General features: G+C 42.7%; 1 protein-coding gene across 2 annotated transcripts in view; it reads right to left on the bottom strand.

The window, feature by feature from the left end:
- sorl1 (sortilin-related receptor, L(DLR class) A repeats containing) overlaps window positions 1–27,325 on the bottom strand; it is a 164,666-nt gene that overhangs the window by 13,453 nt on the left and 123,888 nt on the right. The window contains exons 18-35 of one of the 2 annotated variants that reach the window (XM_034239940.1): window positions 26,780–26,911; window positions 26,132–26,223; window positions 21,656–21,902; window positions 21,393–21,531; window positions 20,331–20,504; window positions 19,179–19,292; window positions 18,733–18,855; window positions 18,122–18,241; window positions 16,517–16,642; window positions 15,669–15,779; window positions 15,326–15,457; window positions 13,801–13,932; window positions 13,530–13,664; window positions 12,926–13,078; window positions 11,862–12,032; window positions 11,121–11,249; window positions 10,395–10,521; window positions 9,461–9,630 (exon numbers count right to left, since the gene is read on the bottom strand). In XM_034239940.1, coding sequence (XP_034095831.1) covers window positions 9,461–9,630; window positions 10,395–10,521; window positions 11,121–11,249; window positions 11,862–12,032; window positions 12,926–13,078; window positions 13,530–13,664; window positions 13,801–13,932; window positions 15,326–15,457; window positions 15,669–15,779; window positions 16,517–16,642; window positions 18,122–18,241; window positions 18,733–18,855; window positions 19,179–19,292; window positions 20,331–20,504; window positions 21,393–21,531; window positions 21,656–21,902; window positions 26,132–26,223; window positions 26,780–26,911 — 2,527 coding nt within the window. The remainder of the gene's footprint in view (window positions 1–9,460; window positions 9,631–10,394; window positions 10,522–11,120; window positions 11,250–11,861; window positions 12,033–12,925; window positions 13,079–13,529; window positions 13,665–13,800; window positions 13,933–15,325; window positions 15,458–15,668; window positions 15,780–16,516; window positions 16,643–18,121; window positions 18,242–18,732; window positions 18,856–19,178; window positions 19,293–20,330; window positions 20,505–21,392; window positions 21,532–21,655; window positions 21,903–26,131; window positions 26,224–26,779; window positions 26,912–27,325) is intronic. The other variant, XM_034239941.1, reaches the window with a different exon arrangement.

The following is a 27,325-nucleotide window of genomic DNA, read 5'->3' as shown; positions in this document are numbered from 1 at the left end:
TAAAGTATATAGTTTGCTTTATGCAGTATATTTTTTGTAATATTGTTGGGGTGTTTTTACACAGTACAGTAGATTGAAGGAAATCAATTTATACATTAAGATAAGATAAGATGGACCTTTATTAATCCCTGTGGGGAAATTCAGTAGTTCAAACAGCAACAGGGTAAGAGTGAAAAACAGGATAGCACAGATTCACACAGATTAATAAAATCAAAAATAAGATGAGCCATACAAATAATAATAATGAGAAACTATGTAATAAGAAATGAATAAAACTAAAATATAATTTTCATATCATATATTATAATGTATTGTATTATTAAGTAATATCATACATTAACCCCATTATAGCAGATGCCACATTGAATGGATGAACACATTTATGCATCAATAATTACAACAGAGTATTTCTAAATACAAGTTGTAAAAATACTTATATGTATTTAATATTAATAACATAATGATTAATTTCAGATGATAATACTTTTCAGGGTTAGGTCCGGTCTGACAGCGCTTAGCTCTCTGCTGCAGAGAAGATCACTGCTCTAAACAAAGTCAAAAATCCTACATCCAAACGGAATAAATATAATTAATTATGATGAATACGTTAAGTCTTGTTCATTGTTTTTCACTTTTATTAAATGTTTGATATTTCCGGCACAGACCCTTTCATACCGGCAATGCGCGATAGAAACAACAGAAAGTGTGACAGTTTAAATATGCCAGTGTTAATTTTGTCAACGAAAACTATGACGAAAAATGTTCGTCAACAACCTTTTTTACATGACTAAAACGAGACGATGACGAGCTAAAAATAGATTCTTGATAACGAAAACTATGACGAAATGTATATTTAGTTTTGGTTGACGAGACGGGACTAACCCCCTAATCCCACCAGGAGCGTCTGCGCTGCGTTGCGCTGCGTTGCGCTGCGTTGCGCTGCGTTGCGCTGCGTTGCGCTGCGTTGCGCTGCGTTGCGCTGCGTTGCGCTGCGGCGTTTTTAGCGATCGCGACCACTCTAGTCAATGGGTGCTATTCCACCAGATACGCTGCGCCGCGCCGCGGCTCAAAGTGTCCCAGAAGCTCCTCGCCGCAAGGAATTTCTAAAATATAGGATGAATCCTATTTTTGACACGGCGCAGGCAGGAAGTGGAATGTTCATCCAACAACTGCGAGGCTGCACACGACGCTCCGCTTCCGCAACGTTTTGAAACGCGCCTGGTGGGTTAGGACGCAGGAGGAGGTCGCAGCGCGGCGCAGCCGCAGCGCAGACGCTTCCAGTGGGATCAGGGGGTAAGGTGTTAATGGTGGACTATCGGACATTTAAAATGCAGCATATTTTCCCCCAAGTGTCCATCTTGTCTGTCAAAATGCATCTTACGTTTCTAACTTGCAATATCATTATTTCCGCTCTCTTCACTCCAGAAGAGCGATCTCCCTGTGTCTCTCTGTGTGCGGGGGGCGGGGCCTAACAGACATGCTGCAGCGGACACAGAGATCTGCCGGGGACGGAGCGTTCAGAGAGTATAGTCTCTATACTCTCTGAACGCTCTGAATTTTGACTAAAAGTTGACTAAAACGTTTTGAGTTTTCGTCGACTAAAACTAAAACTACGAAGGATAGGAATGACTAAAATGTGACTAAAACTAATAACCATTTTCGTCTAAAGACTAAGACTAAATCACAAACAGCTGCCAAAATTAACACTGAAATATGCGAACACAAACCTACAGACTGATACGCAGAGTGAAGCAGGTAGGACCCAAACGCAGATAGCACTTGATAACACCTTTATTTCAAGGACTTAAATTATTAGGGGTGCACCGAATGGGAAATTCTTGGCCGAAACCGATACCGAAAATAGGAAACAGTTGGCCGAAAACCGAATGCCGAAAGGCCGAAAATGATTAATAGAAATATATATATATATAATGTATACATTTTTTACCAATGTTGTTCAGCTACCTGATTATGGAAATAGACATGATTATGGCAAAACTTAACTTAAATAATAATCACTATTATGGGTCCATAAAACATTTATTCAGCACTTTTGAATGCATACAGTACATTTATATATGTCATGTATTATTGCTAAAAAACATTATATCGCAGTCTTAGTGTCGCCAACTCGTTTCTAATATGCAAAGACAACAAATGCGTCTATGATGTATTTTCGATCAGACGAGATCTCTCTCCCCCGTCTGTGTGCGAGGGGGCGTGGCAGTTTACACACACGCAGCTGCTACATGCAGCGAAACACTCTGCGGAGATGGCGGAGAGAACGCGCTCCGAGGTGTGGTTAAACTTTACCCGTCTCGATGTGGAGAATACTTGTTACCATAAGTGCAATAAGAGTTTAGCATGTAAGCACGAGCAATTTGTCTAAACATTTAGCAAAAGTGCACCGCATGCAGACGGAGGAATGTACTGGGTTCGACCGTCTTTCTAGCAGCTCTGTAGCCCCATCCACGAGTAACGTTTCCACGTCAGGTGTTATGTATGCTAGCAGCAACACACGGAGTTAACTACATTATACAAACATGGGTTAATGATTAGAGGAAACTGAGTTATTTATTTTGTTAAAGTTTCAGCTATTCTGTTTACAGTTCTGTCATCAGATTATTTAATACGATTTGTTAAAGGCTCAGGGCAATCTCGATGACAAAGGTCAATGTCCCCCCCCCCCTGTGAGCCAGCCGCGAGCATGGTCGCCGCGTCGCCGCGTCTTTATTACGTCATCACAACAACACGTTAGGTTACCAACGTAAGCCTGTTCTGACATTCGGTGATATTTTTTCGGTAAAAAGGCCCTTTCGGCCGAAAGCCGAAAGGGCCTTTTTAACCATTTTCGGCCGATAATTTTCGGTGGCCGAATATTCAGTGCATCCCTATAAATTATACTTGGACAGACAAGGTGAACACAATCAGATAACTAGACACACCAGGGAGACTAACGACAGGAGGAAAAACACAGGGAAAAGGACCAGACAATAACCCAGGAGGAAAACATGACGGAGAGAACAGCAAAAACACCCAAACCTAGACATAGAAATGTGACATGACATGAGAATCGTGACAGAACTCCCTCCTCAAGGGACGGATTCTAGACGTCCCTAAACACCAAAACAAAAATCCAACAACGTCCAGCAGGGTGGGTGGAGGGGGTCCGGAGGACGGGCCTTGGCTGACAGCCCAGGGCAAGGCAGAGTTCGAAGAGGGGGTCTCGGGCGGACGGCCCGGGGGCAAGGCAGAGTTCGAGGAGGGGGTCTCGGGCGGACGGCCCGGGGGCAAGGCAGAGTTCGAGGAGGGGGTCTCAGGCGGACGGCCCGGGGGCAAGGCAGAGTTCAAAAAGGGGTTCTCGGGCGGACGGCCCGGGGGCAAGGCAGAGTTCGAGGAGGGGCGAAGACCACAGCGGGCGAACTCAGGGGACCGGGCTCGGGGGCGAAGACCGGACAGCTCCGGAGGCCGGGCAGGAGCCGGTGTCGACCGGACAGGATCCGGAGCCGGTGGGACAGGTGTCGGCAAGATTCCCCTCGGAAGAGGACACAGGGCCGGCAGGACCCCCGGCAGAAGAGTAGTCGGCGGGACCCCCAACGGGACAGCACACAGGGCTGGCAGGACCCCCGGCAGAAGAGTAGTCGGCGGGACCTCCAACGGCACAGGACATAGGGCTGGCAGGACTCCCGGCAGAAGAGTAGTCGGCGGGGCCTCCAACGGCACAGGACACAGGGTTGGCAGGACCCCCGGCAGGAGAGTAGTCGGCGGGGCCTCCAACGGCACAGGACATAGAGTTGGCAGGACCCCCAGCGGAACCTCCAACGACACTTGAGTAGGGACTTGAGTGGGAACTCGAGAGAGGGCTTGAGAGGGAACTCGAGAGGAAACTTGATCAGAGACTCGAGAGGTGACTTGAGAGGGAACTCGAGAGGTGACTTGAGAGGGGACTCGAGAGGTGACTTGAGAGGGGACTCGAGAGGTGACTTGAGAGGGGACTCGAGAGGTGACTTGAGAGGGGACTCGAGAGGTGACTTGAGAGGGGACTCGAGAGGAATCTCGAGAGGGAACTTGATCGGAGACTCGAGAGGTGATTTGAGAGAGGACTCGAGAGGGGACTCGAGAGAGGGCTTGAGAGGGAACTCGAGAGGGGACTCGAGAGGGAACTCGAGAGGTGACTCGAGAGGGAACTCGAGAGGGGACTCGAGAGGTGACTTGAGAGGAATCTCGAGAGGGAACTCGAGAGGAGACTCGAGAGGTGACTCGAGAGGTGACTCGATAGGGAACTTGAGAGGTAACTCGAGCGGTGACTTGAGAGGGAACTCGAGAGGAGACTAGAGAGGGGACTCGAGAAGAGACTTGAGAGGGGACCTGAAAGGGGACTCGAGAAGAGACTTGAGAGGGAACTCGAGAGGGAACTTGAGAGGGGACTCAAGAGAGGACTCAAGATGGGACCTGAGAGGGGACTCGAGAAGAGACTCGAGATGGGACCTGAGAGGGGACTTGAGAAGAGACTCGAGATGGGACCTGAGAGGGGACTTGAGAGGGAACTTGAGAGGGAACTCGAGAAGAGACTCGAGATGGGACCTGAGAAGTGTCTTGAGAAGAGACTCGAGATGGGACCTGAGAGGGAACTCGAGAGGGAACTTGAGAGGAGACTCGAGAAGAGACTCGAAAGGGGACCTGAGAGGAAACTTGAGAGGGGACTCGGGTAGGAACTTGAGAGGGGACTTGAGGGGTGACTTGAGAGGTGACTCGAGAGGTAGCTCGAGAGGAGACTCGAGAGGGAACTGGAGAGGAGACTTGAGAGGGGACTTGAGAAGGAACTTGAGAGGGAAGTCGAGAGGGGACTTGAGAGGGGACTTGAGATGGGTCTTGAGAAGGAACTTGTGTCGGTCGGTAAGCCGACAGGACACGGGGAGCTGGCGTTGGCTGGAGAGCCAACAGGAGACGAGGTGCTGGAATCGGCTGGTACGCCGACAGGACTCGGGAGCTGGCGTCGGCCGGTAAGTCAGTCCTGGAGCCGAAACTGGAGTCGGGACCATGGCTACTGGGGCCGGTACTGAAGCCGGAACCATGGCTGCTGGGACCGGAACCATGGCTGCTGGGGCCAGGACTGGGGCTGGAAACATGGCTGTGTGGGCCGGTTCTGGAGCCTGAACCATGGCTGCTGGGAAACGGGCTGCTAGCCTGACCTTGCGACTCCTTCTCTTAGCAGCCGCCTGAATACTCAGTGGACCTCCATAAGCCAGACGAGTTCCAGAATACGACTCCTGGCCTGACTAGAAGCATGGGTTGACTTCAGACGGAACCCACCGAGACGTATGGTACCAGGTTGGGAATTGGGAGCCAGGGAGCTAGCATGCCTGGGGCTAGCAGGCCGGGAATCACACACCGGGAGGATCTTTGAAATCCAGCCAGGTAAGAATTTCACCAAACCTGGTTTCTCTCTAGCCATCTGGCACGCCTTTGATAACACAGCCTCTCGCTGCTGAACTCCGGGTGCTCTCTTCCATCGATCCGAGCAGTTAGCCAAAAAAAAGGAAAAATTCAATAATTCCAGCTCGAACGGATCTGCTGGGCCCATTTCTTGGTTGGTGCTTTCTGATACGCAGAGTGAAGCAGGTAGGACCCAAACGCAGATAGCACTTGATAACACCTTTATTTCAAGGACTTAATTATACTTGGACAGACAAAACACTCTACAGTGAACTAGGTCACAAACAAAAGAAGCACCAACACTGAACACAGGAAGAGACAAGACTAAATACAGGGAGGGGTAATCACAAGACGAGAAACAGCCGGGCAGGGGAGGAGAAACACAAGGGCCACAGGTGAACACAATCAGATAACTAGACACACCAGGGAGACTAACGACAGGAGGAAAAACACAGGGAAAAGGACCAGACAATAACCCAGGAGGAAAACATGACAGAGAGAACAGCAAAAACACCCAAACCTAGACATAGAAATGTGACATGACATGAGAATCGTGACAGACTGGGGGTTGGGAGATCACAGGAGGGGGGAGAGCTGTGGAATGTGACCACCCCCCTTGGGAGACTTACTCCACACATTCCGATGGCCAATTAGTTTTAAACAAAGAGTTTGCAGCATACAGCATAGGCAACATGGGGGGTGGGGGTTCTCAAAAGATAAAATGCAGATATAATTCACTCTCTCGACTCGCTGGTATCTCGACCTGAGCGCTCATTGGTGGTTTTTACCCCGTGCTGCTGATGAAACTCTCCATTGGCTCGGCAAAAGTTTGTTGTTGTTTTGTGTCAGTTTTACGTCGCCACTTCCATTCACATTTTTCATCATTGTTCCACAATGTTTATCATCATGAAATTAATATCCATATATTTTATACTATACTTGCACTGCTTACCGTTTGCATACTTTATATATCTTAGCATATTCATACACACTGTTCATACTGCTCACAGGCTGCTAGTGTATTCATACCCAAGCTCACTGTTTATTCATCATTCAATTCATTCTATATTTTATTCTGTAGATTGTGTACATTACTTTTCACTTTACTGCTTGTTGCACCGTTAAAAGCTAAACTGCATTTCGTTGTCTCAGTACCTGTAATCTGTGCAATAACAATAAAGCAGGCATCTTTATTGTAGCCTCAACAATCAAGTTCTAAGTAGTGCAATATGAAATAAAAACAACTACACTCTTTTGGCAGTGTTGTGGTGCCGAGAGATGGGAGTCGGAGGCGGGGTATCAAAGGTACAAGCTAGACTTTTATTTAGCATCTGAAAACCATTGTAAACAACTTCATTCCCGGGAAGCGAAGACCGGCGGAAACAGGAAGTCCGGTTCACTAAAATGTCCGTGCAGAACAATACCCCAACCCATAGATCCGTGGGTGAATAATGTCAATCACCACAGTGTACACATTAACAACTACACTCTTTTGGCAGTAACAATTAGATAAATAATAAACTGTCAGACTGACACTGAAGACAAACTATTTTCAGCAATCAATCTGTTTAGTTGACTCTGGGTGACATGTGGCGATTTAAAAAAAATCGTTTTTTGGCTGTTTAGATGGTGTTGCTCCATCTGGGTCACTGCCGGTGGTTGAGACGGTGGGGTCTTTGGCGACTAATTTTATAGCCTCATGTACATTAGTTAGGTGCTTCAGGAGATTGGCATTGCTGTTATTCGAAGTGGACAATGCTTTCTGTCCTGCACACAGTTTACATTTGACCATAATATTTTGTGCGTCCTTTATCCCCACAAATTGAAAATAGTGGTTATATCTCCAAGTTGTAAATGCGCTGCTGCTCTCGCTGATACTTGCATCTGCCATAGTGTGTGTGCTGGTGGTGGGCGTTGCCGTGTATGTGTGTGTGTTAGCAAGTGTTTGTGTGTCTGTGTATTTTCCCCATAAGGCAAGACCCGCCCAACTCTGTCTCTGATTGGCTTACCCTGAAATGTTACCCCGCGTTAACCAATCATCACTCCTCTCTGGTTACTTTCACTTTTCCATGGTACTGTGAGAGGACATCGCTGTATTCGCCTGTAAGCTTACATCCGCAGGGAGATTCGGTTCAGTTCCATCACATAATGTAACGCAGTAACGCACCCATTTAAATCACAGTAACTATAACGGCGTTACTGAATGGGAATAGGTAACTAGTAACGTTATTAGTAACCGCAAAAGGTAGTTGCGTTACAGTAATGCGTTAGTTTGTAACACGTTAGTCCCAACACTGGTAAACACACACCTGATCACCTGAGAGCTGCCGTTTCATTGACTGTTTAAAAAATCACAACGGTCTGATTTTAACAACTCAATGTGTGATTGTTATAGCAGTAATATTAGACACTAATAATACAGTAAACTATTAACACTGTACATATTATTGTTTGCCCGTGGGATTAGGATGATTGGTAGTGAGACCCGTGCTGCATTTTCCTCCGGTCGGATGTGATATAAAAACAAAGCGATTATTTTTGTTGTTGTAAACTCACGTGGATTAAACTACATGTATTAGTGCATTCATTTCAATTCGCGAACATATGATACATTAAATGATCGTGAGGATGATGATTGAAAATCGTTTGAGCCGGGCTGCATTTCCTGATGAAAAAACATAGCGATGGTTTGTACTTATGCCAACGTGAATTATACAACATTATTTTGTTAAATAAAAACATGGTGATGTTTTGTAAATGATTACATGTCTCTTATTTAGCACAGAATATGATCCTATCCGTGACATATGGATCTTAACAAATATTCGATCAGATACCTGTAGATCTATCAGTTGTTTATTTCACATGAGTTCCAGTATGGCAGCTTTTCACGGCTCCCCCTGGTGGATCCATGATCCATTGCAGCTGGTTTAATTAAAATTACATTATTTATCAAGGGGGCGTATCAAGTCCTGCGGGGGGGTTTTCCTTTTCAGCAGGGGCCCACCCCGTGCAGATCACGGACCCGCACGGGTAGGCGTCTGAAATGAAGCGCTACATCTGTAGGTCCCCTTTAATGTGCTTAATAAAGGAGGCACAACTAATAATTGAATGTATCAGTGATGATAATATTACACATTTTGAAATGCTTTCAGTGCTGGCTACAAGGTGCTGGTTTTAAAGCCTCTGCTACATCCGTAAGGCAAATAACTTTAATAATTAATATTAAAAATTAAAAAAGTCAGCTGAACATTTTGTAAACATGTTCTGTGTCACATCTGATTTAGCTTATTAACAATTTGAATGGATATGTCGTTTTCTGATAATATCCAAAATTACTTCACAGCTTAGTTGGATACTCAATTCTGATTGGTCAATTAGGCCATTCATGTTATTAATTTTGCTAACAGACTGCTGCTAATGAGGATGCTCTGCTAAAGACACTGTGTCGGGTCAATTTGAAGTCAGCTGTTGACAGTAAACATTATTTTTCTCCATCAGAAAACACCATGAAGTACTTTTTGAATATTCATTTTTGTATTTGTTGAGACCACGGAACTTTGGATTCATGCTGGCTTAACTGTAATCCGTAAAGAAAAGAAAAAACACTTTGTATCGGGAACTTTATCACCCTGTCTGTGTTATTTTTTCATGAATGAGCGCCTTGCTGCAGTTTCCTTTACGGACACTGAATGGTAACCATACACTTTTAACATGACGTGATCAGTCAGGTTTAGTATAAATGAGCCTGAGACAGTTCCACGTTTCCTTCCGGATAATGAGGAGAAACATGGAAGCTACCTGCAATGATCAGGTCACTGAACACCACAAACGATTGATAAGTTATTGAAGGATCACAAAGATCGATCAGCTTAAAACAAACAACATTTTTGAATTCCGGTTGCTCATCCAACATGCTAACAGTGTAGATGTGAGCAGATTAGGACTCCTACCACACTACACTTTCCTAGTAAGTCATTTAGCATTGAAGTTAATGAGTCATAATGACAGAATTGATACTCACAGCCCTCGGGGGTCCTGACCGTGATCACCTCGTTGGTCTTGTGCAGCCTGCTGAGGCACTGGGTGAGCACCTTGACATGGTAGGTGGTGTCTGGCTTCAATACGGCCAGTTTGTAGCTGGTTTTGTTGCTGTGGGTGTCCATGATGGTCCACTGCTGGGTGCCCACCAGCCTGGAGATGAAAACACAACATGATGGGACGTAAAGGCATCAAGCGTAAACTCTAAATTCAAGCGTGGATAGCCTCAGGCCTGGACTCTCATCAAGCATGTCTAAATGGCTGACTTTGGGTGGGCTTTGCTAATGAAAGCCAATTTGAAATACGTTTTATGTTTGTGTGTACCCAATTGTGTGGATATCGAGTAGTTTTGAATAATTTGACAAATGTAAAATCGGCAAAAAAGGTACTTTTTCCTTTGAACTACAAGCTTGCCGTTTGAGCTACCAACTATTCCTTCCACATGACACCCTGATATGCGGTCAATCCAATCCAAATTAGAATGTTTCCAATCTACTTCCGATATGTGGGCAAGTTTGAGGTCAATCGCACTTAGGGTGCAAGTTCTTTTGTTGTTAAAAAACTGCATTTCCAGGGAGGGAGCACGATAGCAAATTTGAACCCATTCACTGCAGAACCTCATGATTTCCCGCCAGTCCTGACATCATTACACATTTTTCACAACTTTTTCAGCATGCCAAGTGCCTCTCAAATGTGTACCCCTATTAGAATAATAATAATACGAATAAGAATAATAAGAATCAGCATAATAACAAACGGGCTAGGAACGGTGCCCTAGCTAGTTGAGCCCCATGCTCTGGCCCTAGTAACGCATAGTGCGACAGCTGTAACGTGGATAGCTGATATCAGTTTTTTCATAAAGGGTCAATAACGCTTTATCTATCCGCTGGTCAAAAGATGCTGGTAATAAAACTCACCTGTAGTATATGAGGAAGTAGCAGGAGTCCAGAGGGAGGTTTTTTGGACGGGACCATGTCAATGTGACGGCCCCCAGGAAGTCTGGAGTCCACTGGAGGTTCTGGACTTTATAAGCCAGGGTGTTCTCTGGAAGGAGAGGGAGGGGCTCAAATGGATTCTTTAAACTGTTTGAAATGGCTAATTTCTTTATTATTTTAGTTTTTTTTAAAACAAGAACCAGATTTAGCAATTAGCTAATTTGTATCTGCAGTCCCTGGGCAGGTACACACATACAAATCAATAAACAATTTAAAAATGACAAAATCTCTATCACACTGTATACATTCAAAGCACAGATTAACATATGAATAACAGCACATTTATCAGAAAAACTATAATATAACACTTAATTTCAACATATCAATTTTTGGGACCAATAACATTTAAACTCAGCTGGATGAACCATTTACATGCACTAAACCCTATATAACACACTACAGGAAAGGGAAAACCCCCCAAAAAACGTCATAACTTTTCAACACACTGCCTGAAATATACGCCAACAGCCAGCATGTGGCAGCATTGCACTGTTCTTAAAATACTGAGTGAATAGTAAAGTACTATATTAACATACTGGCATTTAAAATAGACCTGAGCTTCTTTTGAAGAAAATGCAACTAAGACCTACATTAATTACAACTGATATCTAAACACAGGTGGAGATGGGGAGAGTGTTTGGGACGTACGGGTGCAGTTGTCCTCGTCGCTGTGGTCGGAGCAGTCCAGGAAGCCGTCGCAGCGCTCACTGTCAGGAACACACGCCTCACCATCAGAGCAGCGGGAGCCGTTCACACAGGAGAGGGGCCCGCGGGTGGCTGCAGGGAGAGAAGGGGGAGAGAGGGGGAGACTTTTTACATTGATCTTCTTGTTATTGGATTGCCTCACTGTCAGTATTTCTGTTTGCAGTGCTAAAAGATAATACATTATTTTGATTAAACCTCTACTATATAAGGTTTTCGGTTCAGTACAAGTAACATTTTACTTTTGGTAGAACTACTTTAAATAAATGGCACAAGGATTAACTTCACAATCAGCAACCAAACCCTTTAAAACTGTAAAATTCAGCATTAATATTGTATTAATACTGATACACAACTGTGTTATATATACAGTACATGTTAAACAATTTACCCACCGGGAGTACACATATGGCCACTCTCTGATTAAAACTGCCATCTTTGATTCGGAAAATGTCAGAAATGGATTCAACAATCTTAATAACCTCCAAAACCACACCCTAGATATGTTTTAGCTTTGGTCTGCATATGCTAATTATGCCATGATCAAATTTGGCATTAATTAAAACCTTGAAACTTAAGGTTTCACTTTCTCACATTCAACTGTTTTAGTGGTCGTGCTTAATTTGAATCTTGTACACAATACTTTGTTATGGTTGTGTTTTGTGTGTGACGGTGTACTGTACTCACGACAGTGGGCTTCATCAGAGCCGTCCTCGCAGTGCAGCTGTCCGTCACAGCGCTGCCAGTCGGGGATGCAGTGGGGGGGTCGGCGACACTGGAACTGCCCCCGGGTGCAGCGGTGAGGCGAGGGCTGGGCCTGGGTGGGCACTGGAGCCACCGTCACAGAGCCGTTAGCTGCTGTGGGACAAGAGAATGAGAAAACAGTTTTTTACGATAACTATTGTTCTTTTTCATTTACATGTGCCAAGGGGGTTCTGATTTTGGCTTGATTTGTTTGTTAATTGTCATCAGTGTCTTCAAACTTAGTGGAAGGTTGTAGCATGGGCAACTATGCAAGTCTCCATTCACCACTTCACACGCAGCAGCTTGTAAGTAGAAACATAGACAAGCACACTCACAACCCGTACATTTACAAGCTACCCTGCAGTATACTGTACAAAGTCATTCAAATTAGCTGCACCTTTACCAGCTTTGAGAACACTTTAATGATCAATCATTATAAAACATATCATATATATTATTCTGAAATGGGTACATTTACTTTTGGTACTGTAAGTATATTTTGATTCTTATACTTTTCAAAATGTACTTAGGTAAAACTTGAAATGCAGGACTTTTACTTGTAACAGAGTATTCCTACACTCTGGTACTTCTACCTTTAGTCAAGTACAAGATCTGAGTACTTCTCCCACCTCTACCAAGGACACTTGCTTACTAAAGGGACCGGAGATCAAACCACCAATCTTTAATTAATGTGTTAAAATACAACACATATCCCTTACAGCTTAAATGTTATTTCCGACATTACCATTTAAACTCTTATCATTCTGCCTTCTGTTTTTAGAGGGTGGTGGGGACAGGGGATGTGTAGGGGGTGGACTCAAATCTACAGAATATGCACACAGAAGTGGTGTACATAATCTGAAAGCAGGGACTCTAGGTTAGTTTACATGTTGGCACTGAATGGGATGTTTTTCTAGTCTTAACTCGGGTAAAAAAATAAAAGTATTAATTATGAAAATGATGAAGGAGATGATGTGATCTGAAGCAGTGCTACAGACAGGAGCTACCTGTGGGACAGCCCAGCTCATCGCTGCTGTCGGGACAGTCAGCGTATCCGTCACACACCCAGGAGTCGATGATGCAGGCTCCGGAGCCACAGTGGAAACGGTTGGGAGCACAAGTGGAGGGGCCAGGGGACACGTTGTGAGGAGTAACACCACCTACAAGGTTGGAGGTTCAAGTTTAATGACTGGGGAGGGATATTCACACGTTTGGTAATTCAAATATGAACCAGAATCAGAAACAGGTTTATGCAAGGCTTACACATACGAGGAATTTGCTTGGTGTATATGGTGCATACATAAACACAGTTAAAGAAGCGGAGGGTCTCCCCCTTTAATATCTGTCACTCAAATAAACACACTGGTTGCCAAAAAAAAATCTGAACATGTGTTGTGTGAATAATGTACCACATGAGTGGAACAAATAAATAAATTAATGAATTGTACATTTCAAATAACTTTTTCTTTCTTTCATCCTCTTTCTTCTTAACATATGAGTACTGAAATCTAATAGGCAAGGTACAATTCTAACTTTTTCTTAACTTCTAACTTTTTATATGTGTGTATTTGTGCAAATTAAAAAGCCTTAGTGTAGTCTTAGTGTGTGTACCTGTACACTGTGCCTCATCAGACCAGTCCCCACAGTCGTTTTCTCCGTCACATTTCCACCACGTAGGAATACAGCGGTCATTTTTACACTCGTACTGGAAATACCTGGAGCAGCCTGGGACCTCGGTGGGAGCCGCTGCAACACACACAGCAGAAGTTAACACTTGATACTGCTGCTGAAACATTGCTGCACTTCCTCTTCTTTAGAATAAATGACACAATCATTTGATGTGTGTGTGTTCCTCTCTATTTGTGAACAAACACGTCCGTACCACAGTTGGCTTCGTCAGAGTAATCCCCGCAGTCGTCCATGCCGTCACACTTCCACTCCAGGCTCACACACACTCCGTTGGCACACTGGAAGGTGTAGGCATCACACACTTTGCCAAACTCAGTTGGCGTGGCTGAGGGAACACATACAGGGACATTAGCGGTTACAGAAATCTGTTTGTTGGAACAAAGCAAGACAGATTTTTTTTCATGTATTTATAGCATTATAGGTTTGAAATAGAATAAGATGTATAGGTATGAACATTTTATAAAAAAACTGCTATTCTTACCTTTTGTTAGTTAGTGGTAGCTATATTTTTTTATTTTACAACTTTTGTCAAACGGTAATAAAAAAGTGTTTGAAAAAGATACAAACATTTAAGGCATAATTTAAAACTTTTTTTTCCTTCAGCTTATTCTAACACCTGTTTTTTTTGTTTCTTATATTATTATAATAAACAAATATAACAAACCACACGACTTAACATTTATTTCAATATTTGCAAAGTTTGCGTCTGTTTTTGATAAGAATACAGTATCATTTAGTTTGGAAGAGGAACAGAAGGAATGAGAGTGACATGATCAGACAAAGTGAACTAATGACTAGTTCTGCAGTGAATGGGTTCAAAAACGAAGTTTCAAATTCCCCACGATTTGTGTCAAATCCATCACTTTAAAGAAATGAATCATGAGAAAAATATGCACCTAGAAACATCCCGAGGCACGATTACAGGAACTAAATACGTCTTGATACGAAAGAGTATCAAGGCCAGGCAAAAGGTGGGGGTAAATGAGGATGTTTTTTGGGGAGATTTTGAATATATGAGTTGAAACGTTGAGAATTAAGTCAAACTTTCAGTTTATTCACTAATGCGAGTAATTTGAACATTCCGTAGACTCATACTTTAATCTTGAAAGGTTTACCTTTATTAACAACATTTAGACTTTGTTCTAAAAAAAAATGTGCCTTAAAGGTGGGGTAGGTAAGTTTGAGAAACCGGCTCGAGATACACTTTTTGTTATATTCCATGGAATACTCTTAACATCCCGATAGCAATGAATATCTGAAGTGCTTTGACAAAAACTCCATAAAAAAATGTCATCTGTGGAAGCCGTAGTAGTGTAAAAAGCACGACCAATCATTTGAGCCGGCCCGGCTAAAATAACTGGATGGCCTACCTGCCTGTCAGCCTTCCATCTGTGCACAAACTTATCTCGTGCCCTCATTGGTCATGTGCGCGTTCGTGTGTGTTGGAGGAGGGGCTCTGTAAGGAAGTGGCAGATTTGTTCCGGCTGTGTATTTTCAAATGACAGCGCACTCGAGCAGGTTTCTCCGAAATTACCTACCCTACCTTTAATTCTCTAAATGCTAAATAAATTGATAATCTTCCTCCTCAAATGTTTTCCCTTATGCAGCATTATTATTATTGTTGTTCCGTACATTGCACCATAAGTTGAAGTTCTGCTTTTTAGAGTTACTTCCCTAAAAAGTGTTACATTCGTGGATTATAAAGGTAAGAAACACACCACATCCAGCGTAGTCTGCGTCCTCGTCAGATCCGTCCTCACAGTGTTTGATGCCGTCACAAACCAGAGACTGGAACAGACACTGGGCTCGGTTCCTGCACACAAACTCCATGTAGCGAGTACACAGCGGGTCTGTGGGTCAAACAAAGAAGACAGAAACCATCATGCTAAGGACTTGTAAACACTAGTTATAACACACTTATTCTACAGGATTTCTACAGGTATTTAAGGGTCCGATAAATATTCCATACATATTGAAAAAGTCAATGTTACGCACGTGTCAAATACAATACTGATTAACTCCTAAAACAGAGAAATCTATTAACATTCGGGGGTCTCTCACCACAGTTGTGCTCATCAGCTCCGTCTGAACACTCCTGGATGCCGTTGCAGTGCGCGGTGGCCGGCAGGCAGGTGTGATTGGAGCAGAGGAAGCCGTTACATTTAGTTCCTCCTGGAAACACACAGAATTAGATTATTAATCACCTTTCATTTCATGACTGTGTATATATTTTATTACACAGCCTAATTAAATACTCAATTCTGATTGGTCAATTAGGACATTCCAGAGGTCTGTTATTTTTCGCTAGCAGACCGTTGCTAAGAAGGACACTCTGATCTAGGGACTATGTGCAGTCATATCAATCCGCAGAAAGAAGTCCGGTCAATTAACCGTCAGCTGTTTTCCTCCATCAGTAAACCCTGTGGATTACTTTTTGAACAATCATTTTTATATTTGTGGAGAGCACAACACTTTGGATTCATGATGGCTAAAGTGCCCAGTAAAGAAAAGGAAAAGAGCGCAAGAGAAGACAATGGTTGAAAGATAGAGCGCTGGAAGTCAAAGAAATCCACAGAAGAAGAAGTCCAGGAAGTAAACACTAATGGGGACACGGGATGGGCTCTGGCAGTGTTTAAAGGCTGGTTGATGGAAAAGAAAATGTGAACAGACTACACAGTTACAGTAAACCTCAATCAGTGCTGCCGTTTACTTTAAGTTACGTTTGCTGTGGCCGCAGTTCCAGCTATTGGTACTAAGTGGAACGCACCATTTTTTCTTAGCAGAAGTCCTCGTTTGTGAAGTAAATAGACACTCTCACACCCATGATCCAGCTGAGAGTTAAGTGTGTGTCTGACACGTCTAAAATGTGTCACGATGACACTGTTGAGTGTGTGAGTCACTCAGCTTACCACAATGCCGGGGGTCTTCGTCTGAGTCATCCTGGCAGTCGTCATCACCGTCACACATCCAGCGCTGAGGTATGCAGTGACCTGTGTGACACTGGAAGCTGCTGGCCTCACACGTATGGTGGCCAACTAGGGACAAACAGGAAGAGATTTAAGGGTAAAACAGAGAATAGCTTCACACATGAGAGCATTAAACCCATTTAATCTGAAATGTAGTGTTTGCAGTTTAATTTTTGTATCTATTGTTTTATTCAGACTTTTGGCCTTTTAAAAAATATGATATCATATTTAGTCAACCTTTTGTTTTCTTGGTCAAGTTATAGAAACTAAATATCAGGCCATTTAAGTCTCAAATATACCTGTAACTTTTGTAGTCTCATTTTAGTCAATGAAAAATATAATATTGAACATTTCAGTAGAGTCACAATATCCTTAAAGGTCCCATGTCATGCTTTTCCGGTTATTCCCCTTCCCCTTGTGTGTTATGAAGGTTTTTATGCATGTAAACGGTGTGCAGAGTCAAAACCCTCAAAGTACACCCTGTAGGGAGTAAAACTCTAACACAGAAAATACCTCCCCAAAACGCCTCGTTGGAGATACGTCACTGTCCATTTGATTCTTCCGGGTACATCATGATGTCATCCGTACCCGGAACGAAATGGACCAATCTGTGCCGTTACGTTACGCACGCGGAGCTGTTACGTTAAGCCCCCGCTGATTGGTCCAAATTGACCAATCCACGGACTTCCTCACACACTCAGTGCATGCAGCTCTGCTGATCTCTCCTCCCTGGCTGATAACAGACAGTTGGGATCGTGGCGAAATTCTCTCTGCAGACCCATTCTCACAGCGTTTATCAACCTTTTTCTTACTCAATATCAAGCCACACTTATTGTTTTTACTTCGGCTGTGACTTTGTGTGTGCTCAGGGTGAGTTTGGCTGTGTTTCGCTGTGTATCGCTAAACAAGGAAATCACACCTCCACGGAGCTCAGCGAGATTCACAACGTCCCCGACCAATCGGAGCACACTGGGCTCACAGGGAGGGGGGGGGGCAAGAGCTGCAATGAGCCGTTTAGTGGAGAGAGTGAATACTGCTGAATACACATACTATACAGAGATGCTGTATGCGAAACCAATGTGAGTTTGGAACATTGAACAATGTAAATCTATTCTAGTAGACCTCAACAATGGAATTATGATCAGTGGAAATGGCCATGACATGGGACCTTTAAGTTTTTCCCCACTAAAAATACTATTCTAAAATATGTAATCTCCACCTTTTTGGAGATTAAAAAACATATTTGTTGTTGTTTAAACGACACTTTAGTTTGTCCTTTTGCAACATTGACTGCTGATGAAGTCATACTAGTCATGAAAAACAAAGGGCTGACAAATGTACCATAATTTCCCTTACAAAAGGACAACTCTAACTGCAACACACACTTAGTGCAAGTGGCTATGCTTTGATGATGCATTAATTTAGTTTTTGCATAAGCAAATACAAATCTCTACCTTCGCAAATATATGTATGTAAATATAACGTTCTCATGGCTTATGAGATTGCTATTGTTTTCATGTTGTACACAGTCAGTGACCCAGCGCTCACCTGTGCAGTTGGCCTCGTCAGACCAGTCTCTGCAGTCGTTGTCTCCGTCGCAGCGCCACGCCTCGCGGATACAAACACCTCGAGCACATGTGAACTCTCCAGGGCCGCACTGGTGAGTGTCTGAGAGATGCAACAACACTATCGTTAGTACTGGCAAAAACTATGATTTTTTTTACTTTTAAAGCACTGTTATGGTATTGGAATGAAGCTTTAAATGTCTGTCATCATATTTCGTCAGCAACCTAAAAATGTATCTTCTATCAAAATGAATATGATTGACATTGGATTGATTGAGTTGTTGAAGTCAACCAAATATCAGTGCTTATTTGGTGGGTAATGTGATGGAATATTTATTTATTAGGACTTTTCTATGTTATCTTTGATTATTGGTTCACTGTGGGGGGAACAACCTTTTGTAACACAGGGAGAGAAACTGATGTATAAATGACTTCTTTCTTTTTTTGAGTTAAATAATAACAGTTTTCCACTTTTGTTATGCCTATTATCATCTTTCTAAACACTAAAAACTCTGTGAACACTAAAAACAAAGTGTATATGATAACAGTTTTTCACATTTGCTGGCTGCAGTAAAAAAAAAAGCCCCATCTCACCACAGTGCTCTTCATCACTGTTGTCTCCACAGTCGTCTTCATGGTCACATTTGAAGGCCAGAGGGATGCAGGAACCCGAGGCCATGCAGCGGAACTGGTTGGACGGGTCACAGGTCGTAGTGGCTGTAATAGAAAAATATATTATATATATATATATTATCACCAAGCTCAACCCCTCCCTTTCTCCTCTCTCTGTGTTTAAATATGCAACCCAAACTCTACTCTTCGTCTTTCACTCTGCAGACTGTATGCTCTCTGTATGACTGACTGAACCTTCTTGCAAGAAATAAAATAGGACAAAGACAGCTGAATGGTTTGATTCTCTATCCACATTTGATAAATAAATTCCCACCACAGTGGCTAAACAAGGACAACATTGTAGCTGTTTGTTGTTAATGTAGAAAGAGCCCTTGTCTGCATAGCGAGAGCAGTGGCTGAGTACTCACGACACTCCTGTTCATCACTCATGTCTCCGCAGTCGTTGTCGCTGTCGCACTTCCAGATGCTGCTGATGCAGCGGCCGTTAGAGCAGCGGTACTGGTTGGGCAAACAGCTGTGCTCTATTTGGAGGAAAGAATGAGCATATTTACCCTAGAGATTCATACAGACTCAACAGTCTATGACCCAAAGAAGTGGCTTACATCATCTGAAAGCAGTTTTGGTTTATATAAATCTCTAATAAACATTGTGGTTTTGGTTAGTGAGAGGGCTGCACGGATTTAAGAAAATGTCACTAGTTCAGCGTCTAGCAGCTGATGGCATTAGCAACCATTTAAACTGGTCTCTGACTCTGCACAGCGGATAGTCATGTGACCAACAAGGCACAGGCTTCAAGGACTAAACAGAAGCTGACAGGACGGCCATGCAGCGTGGGCGTAAATGATAATCAACGTGCACATAAACAGAACATATGTCAAATGCACATTTTTGAATTAAGTTGCAGCCTTTTGTGGTTCAACAATCGCAGAGGCTCATATTATGATTGTATTAGATTATTCGTGCAGCCCTAGTTAGTGGCTTATTCAAATGTAAAAGTTTTAAGTAAGGGTTTGGAGCATTACGATTGAAATACATGATGATCATCCCCATGCTTTTTTATGTCTTATAAGTTGTTACAGAAAGTTTTGGGTTGATACCATAACATTTAAGCATTTTCGGTTACTCGAAAATGTATTAAAATGGTCAAAATTCTTCAGAAATACCACCTTGAGACAGCAATGCTATTTGTGTTGTACATTTGTGCCTTCCTGCAAGATTGGATGGTGTTCTGGAAACTACTCAGAAACTCCTTTATTATCAATACCTGAGCCAGCCATAGATCCTCTGAAAGCCTCAGTCTCCACTTTCATTAGCTAGCATGAAACAGTTGGTACCAACAGGTTTATTAGGTTTCTTGATTCATTTGATATTATATTTTGAGTCTGATCTTAAAACAGGCTTTTAAAGACAGTAAAGTTGGCTTGAGTCACAAGCCATCCTACAGGTCCTGGAGGGTAAACCAGATAACCTCCCTGTGAAATTAAGACCTAATTTTTACAGAGGCAAGATCATACATCTTACAGCAAAAGATCACAATGAGTGCTCAGTATGTGTCTCACCCGTCTTGATGCAGGTGTTGTTTTTCATCAGGTATCCGGTGGGACACTGGCACTGCACCTCTCCGTTAGGCATGGTGATGGTGGGGGCTCCGTCGGGGCAGATGCAGGTGTGCCGATGGCCGGGCTGAGGCAGACACAGCAGGCTGCACGGGTGGTCAGCACAGGCGTTGTGACCTGGGGACAAGAGATCCAGACCTCAGTTTCAGCATTACTACATTTGATTAAAGGAGCTGTGTACAGGATACAGTTGCATCTAGCATTGAGGTTACAGATTGCATCCAACTGAATTCACCTCCGCTTACTCCTCCCTTTCCAAGCCTGCAGAGAACCTACTGTGGCCTTAAGGTAAAGTTACATTTAAAAGTCTCTCTCTAGACCCACGGATTGTTAGTTCGTGGTGGGCTTATATGAAACTGGCAAGGGAAACACAGAGTGCACCTGCTACCAGACAACCATTCTTATTTTCATGTGATTACACACTTGAAAACATATTTATGAATGTTTGATTCAATTTCTGAAAATAAATCCCCGTAAATCCTGCACACGGGACATTTTTAATACATTTAGAAAATCTCTAAGCAGAAATCCTAACAGGTCTTTTTCTACCTTAATCCTGGAACCCATCGACTATCTGTCTTGGGGCAACGGGCTACATTTCTGCGATTCTGATGTGAGCCAGTGAATATATGAAGCCAAGAGTTGAGAGACAACGTGCACAAACTGATTTCTCCAATAATAAGTGGTTTACCAGTTAAATCATTGTCAGACAATATCAATACGTTTCAAGTTGCATTTGGGCTAATGCAATCTGTCTCTTATTTGATTTGTAATGACTGTTTACCTGCCCCATTTTGATTGGTCAACACAACTCGGACTAAAAAGTGATATGCAGAGTCTGTTTTGAGATTATTTATTCCTATCATTTACTATTTGCCTTAATAGAAACAGGTTATATTTACTGAAGTCAAAAGTATACCAACCGTTAGTTACCATGATTAATTTCTCACAATTCTTGCTAAGCTTTCAAACTTTGTGGACATGAGTGTACTCTCTGTTCCTCACCCCTGTTCTTCCCCTTGTAGAAGATCTTGAGGTCCATGACCCCGGTGAGTCTGCCAACAATCAGCTCGTTGCTCTGGGAACCCGCCTTTGGAGCTTTGAAGATCCCCATCCTGGACCAGTCGTCCCAGTACAGGTCATTCTGGAAACAGCATCCAACACAAACTTGTAAAAACGGATACTTAGCGAGGACATTCAACATTTTCTGATACAAGACTGTAGAAAAGTTAGAAGACTTTTTTTATGTGTTGTATGAACAGTGTCACCTTGAAGACTGCAATGGCATACGGATGGGGCAGCCCCCCAATGAGAACAGTCCTCTGGCCCCCCATGAAGTCGGCCCTCTCGATGCGGTCGCTGTAGGCCTCGGTCCAGTACAGCCAGTGGTCGTCAGCTGTGATCCCGTTGGGCCAGCGGACGCCCTCCGACACGATGCAGGACACATTGGTTCCGTCCATGTAGCTCCGGTAAACACCGGCCGCTCTGTCCCCCCAGTCGGTCCAGAACATCAGGCTGAGGAACGGATACAGTATTAACATGATTTATTTTCTAAATTCAGAAAATGATGTATTGTTTAACTGTCCTCATGGGAAAAGCATTAAAACAGACACTTCAAAGAAGACATATTATGTATTTTTCGGGATTCATATTTGTATTTTGTGCCTCTACTGTGACATGTCTCCATGCTTTATTGTTCAACAAGGTCTTTATTCTTCTCATACGGCAGCAGCTCTTTTCACCCTCTGTCTGAAACTATGATTGGTTAGCTGGCCGAGACTGTTGTGTTGTCAACCGCTTAGGGATATCCCGCCCCTTAGCCTATCACCTACAATGTATTGGAGCGCTAGCCAATAGGTGCTTGAGTGTTACATAGTGATGTCACCATGTCACAGAAGTAAACAAAATAGCTCAATGGAGGAGTTTCACCTATTTTGTTCATATTATATATGCTTCCGCTAGGCAATATTATAAGGAATCATTCTGTAAATGTTCATTGTTATGCGGATGATACTCGACTATATTTATCAATCAAGCCTGATGAAATTAATCACCTAAATAAAATTCAAGACTGCCTTAAGGACTTAAAAACGTGGATGACCTTAAACTTTTTGATGTTAAACACGACCAAAACTGAAGTTATTGTACTTGGCCCGAAGAATCTACGAAACAAATTATCTAAAGATACACTAAATATTGATGGCATTAATTTGGCCTCCAGTGAGACTGTAAGGAATCTTGGTGTTATATTTGATCAGGATTTATCCTTTAACGCCCACATAAAATCAATTTCAAGGACCGCCTACTTCCATCTACGTAACATTGCAAAAATCAGGCATATCTTGCCTCAAAACGATGCAGAGAAACTAGTCCATGCATTTGTTACTTCAAGGCTGGATTATTGTAACTCTTTATTATCAGGGAGTACCAAGAAGTCAGTCAAGTCGCTTCAGCTGATTCAAAATGCTGCAGCTCGTGTACTAACCAGAGTTAGGAAAAGGGACCACATTACTCCTGTTCTGGCTGCCTTACACTGGCTCCCTATAGAACACAGGATAGAATTTAAAATTCTTCTTCTCGCCTACAAAGCCCTTAATGGGCAGGCGCCATCTTACCTTAAAGAACTCATTATGCCCTATTAGGGCATTGCGTTCCAAGAATGCAGGGTTGTTGGTTGTTCCTAGAGTCTCTAAAAGTACAATGGGAGCCAGAGCCTTTTCTTATCAAGCTCCATATTTGTGGAATCAGCTTCCAGTCTGTGTTCGGGCGGCAGACACCCTATCCGTTTTTAAGAGTGCGCTTAACACCTTCCTTTTTGATAAAGCTTATAGTGATAAAATAAAATAATTTAATAAGAGTGCATTGACGTAGATACGTTGTGCCTCTTCACCTATACATTTTAGTTCTTACTCTTTCACTTAAATCCTAAAAACGTAGATCTTATATTTAAAACTTTATCCAAAACCTTTCCCCTCTCTGACCTCTCGAGGTTCTAATAGAGGGTAACAGGTTGCAGAGAAGGCCTAGCCCGGCCCGGGAATGTGGAATGTAGCCACAGACCTACTCCTTACCTCTAACCAATTAAGGTTCCAGTAGGGACCTTTCTCCCTGTGTGCCTCTCCACCTCTGTTTCCTACTTCTTACTTGCTACCCTTTTCCCTCAACCTATCCTAAGGGAGTGCATGTATGTAGACACGTTAGTTTAGCTGCTATAGGCTTGGACTGTTGGGGGGGGGGCACCTTACTCTGTCTTTCTGGCTGTTTGTACCTGTGTACTCTCATGTTCCGATTAACCCAGCTTCCCCCAAATCTCTTTTTTGTGTCTATATCTACGCCGGGATCCTGAGTCGAGGCTAATCCTGTTGCTGTGGTCGTGTGTCCTGGATCCTCTATCCTGAGTCCTGATCTGAGTCCTGGACTTCAAGTTCTGGCTGAACCTGTCTCTGCGGTCCTGCCTGACTCATCATACTACTTCCCTGATGGCTCCCACAGGATTGCTGACATCCTCGTGGATTCATCTTCCTATTATAGACACATGCATTTCCAAACATTTGGTCTACCTATGTTGTCAAATGTATTATCTTTTCGATTTACACAGGGCATCTATTGCACGTCTGTCCGTCCTGGGAGAGGGATCCCTCCTCTGTTGCTCTCCCTGAGGTTTCTCCCATTTTTCCCTTTAAACTGTGGGTTTTCTCTGGAAGTTTTTCCTTGTACGATGTGAGGGTCTAAGGACAGAGGGTGTCGTATTGTCATACTGATATTCTGTACAAACTGTGAAGTCCACTGAGACAAATGTAACATTTGTGATATTGGGCTATATAAATAAACATTGATTGATTGATTGATTTCAGGCAGGGGGGAAGTAACACAGGGATTTGAGCCTTTTCAGACCTTTTACATCCACAAAACCTATATAACACTACAGGAAAGGGGAACCCCAGAAAGTGCCACATGTTCTCTTTAACTGTCATCACACACTTTAACCAGTCTGTCTAGTGTAAGAAAAAAGTATACATTTGCCACCTAGGTCTAAAACAAAAGACAATCCGTACAAGTAGTAAATTAAATGTTGAACTATATTATCATCAATTATTTCATCAAAGCAATACAATGTCAAACAATTACACTCTGCCTGATCTCAATCCTCACAAATACCTCGGAGAATGTCTTCATTACATTAAGACAAATGGCAGATAAGGTGTTGATTAAAAAAAAAAAAAAAAGAGAAGGAGAGCGTGTTTTCTCTATTCTCATTGGGGTTTTTTTTATTGTTTTTTTTGTTATAATCACTGAGCACTGCAGCCTTGCTGATTCTATTATTATTGACCTGGCATATGACGTTACGGCCCGTCCACACAGCGGCGTGCGTTGAAGCTTCCAACGCTTCTGCCCATTCACTTTGAATGGGGTGACGTCACTTTTAGCCGAACTGCATTTTGGGAAGCGACGTGGAGCGTTGCTGGCTTCAACAGTTGAGCAATGTTCAACTTTTGACGCCTCGACGGAGGCGTCAGCCAATGAAATCCCGTTTATGCAAATCTGCCAGTACAAGCGCTAGCCAATCAAACCGCGTGTATGCTGGGAGAGACTACGCAGGTCATTTCCTCATATTCCAAAAAATGGAGGGAAAATTCATTATAGCGGTAGAGAATCACCCGGTGCTGTATGATCAGTCTCTGTTGATCTACCGGGATACAAACCAGAGGAGCGAGGCTTGTAGGGAGGTGGCAGAGACAGTGGATGAAACTGGTAGGTTTTCGCCTGTTTGGGGATTTTATATCCAGTTTACTTCGTTTTAACTTTGCTATTGCTTTGTATGTCGGGGGCGGGAGATTCATGTGATTGGTTGTTGGTCGCAAAAAATCCCCAAGCTTCAGATACGCCCACCTCCAAGCGTCAACGCACGCCGCTGTGTGGACGGGCCGTTAGTGCCACACAATCATTAAATATACTCCAATTTGGAATCAAATATCTGTGTTTTTTCTTTTAAAACTCGTTTGAATAAAGAGCTTAAAATAAATGACTGTCTTTTATCTTTCTATTAAATGTGCTTAGATTTTAAGCCTGCATATCACTCTGTAAACATCATTTAAAAAAAAAAATCCTTTGTGAATAAAAATGCATTTTATAAACCAGACGTAAGAGGAAGAGAGTGCAGTGAGACAAAAATAAATACATCCAGATTTTTGGATCTAAACTAAAACAATAGCAAGTAATTGATGGGAAAATAAATACAGCTGAACTCATCTTAAATAAAAGCAGAGTTATGTCTGCAGAAGCGGAACCAACTCTTTGTTATGGTGCATGTGAGTTGATGTTACAACAGTTTGGAAAGTGTTGACATTTTGTCTGGTCATCCCTTCCTCAAAAGTGTGATTCAGGGGGAGGAACGACTGTTATCCGAATGTTTTAATCTTTTTTTTATGTTGATTTATTCATTTAAAGTCCCTTCAGTCAGCTTAATATTGATAGCAAGGTGTTTTTGATGTCGTGTAATATTTATTTAGATTACAGATAAATAAAAAAAAAAGGGAGACTTTCATGATTAAAGCAGGTGCCTTCATAGATACTGCAAAATTATTAAAGTGCTCAATCCACGGAGACCATGCAGCACATATTCAGAAACTGCCTTTAAACAAGGATCATCAGGAAATCATAGTGTGTGTGTGTGTGTGTGTGTGTGTGTGTGTGTGTGTGTGTGTGTGTGTGTGTGTTTGTTTGTGCGTGCGTGCGTGCGTTACCTCTCTCCAGGCAGCAGGACCAGAGCTCTGGGATGTTCCAGGACAGAGGAGTTGAGCAGAGTGTGACGCAGGTCGCCGTCAGGGTTAGACACCTTCAGACACAACACAAGTAAAACAGGTTCACCAATTTCACTGAGACCACTCAGAACCTGAACATCAAATCAGTACAGGGATTATATAAGCAGGACAGACCTCTTTAATTCAATTTCAATAATTTTCTGTTTTATAATATATCATTTTTTTCTGAAAAGTCTTGATTTTGGCTGCCGGCCCATATGCAGTATGTCACCCCCCCTCCATCTCCTCCCTTCACCTCTGTATCTCTAACAAATGCACTCTTTGGCCCAACAAATATCTTAACAAGTCTTTCTTTTAAATGATGTGACCCAATGGCTCCAAATCAATGCAGCATTGTATAACAACACACCTTTTTATTGTTTTTGAGGGCTTTTTATTTTTTTATAGGAATATTTGTATCAAAATGTGTCAGTTTCTATAATTAAAACCCAAGCTTCCATATAATGTGACCAAATGACACCTAATCAATGAAGAATTGCTACACTGAACAATTAAGAGAAGTACATTTTTGTAATCAAACAGCATCTTAAGAGTGAAATGTCGTACACACACACACATACACTTATTTACCTCAATGGTCTGGGCTCCAGCATCAACCCAGTATAGCAGTCTGCTGACGGGGTCAAAGGTCAGAGCCTCCACGTTCTGCAGGTCTTTCCTCACCACCACCTCCTGACCTGTACTGCCGTTCAGACAGAGACGCTGCAGGAGAGAGGAGACAGACAGCTTGATAATGTGCGTCCTCTGTGATCATATCTGTATCTGGCTAAATATGGCAGACATAGTAACATTTCTTTCACAAGTGAGTATGCATCCCAAATTAACGGGATGGCATTTTAAAAAAAGTGTTTCTGATGAACAAGCTCCTCACAAGTCACAGCTCTCACATTGACATAACAAGCTGGTGTGTGAGCTGTAAACAAACTATTCTGGAAACAGACTGGCATTACTTTACTATCAGCAGCCAAACCCTTCAAACTGTGCACAATTCAGCATTTATATATATCATGAATACATCACTGTATAGGTTGTAATACTACATTATATTTTGTAGTACAATGTGTTCATTTTTATTTTCCCTTCTTATGTTTCGATACATTCTATATATTTTCTATT

This window comes from Gymnodraco acuticeps, unplaced genomic scaffold (genome assembly GCF_902827175.1).
Source record: "Gymnodraco acuticeps unplaced genomic scaffold, fGymAcu1.1, whole genome shotgun sequence".
In the NCBI taxonomy this organism is placed as follows: Eukaryota; Metazoa; Chordata; class Actinopteri; order Perciformes; family Bathydraconidae; genus Gymnodraco; species Gymnodraco acuticeps.
The sequence above is the reverse complement of the archived record's forward strand: the minus strand, read 5'-3'. Positions and strand labels throughout refer to the sequence as shown.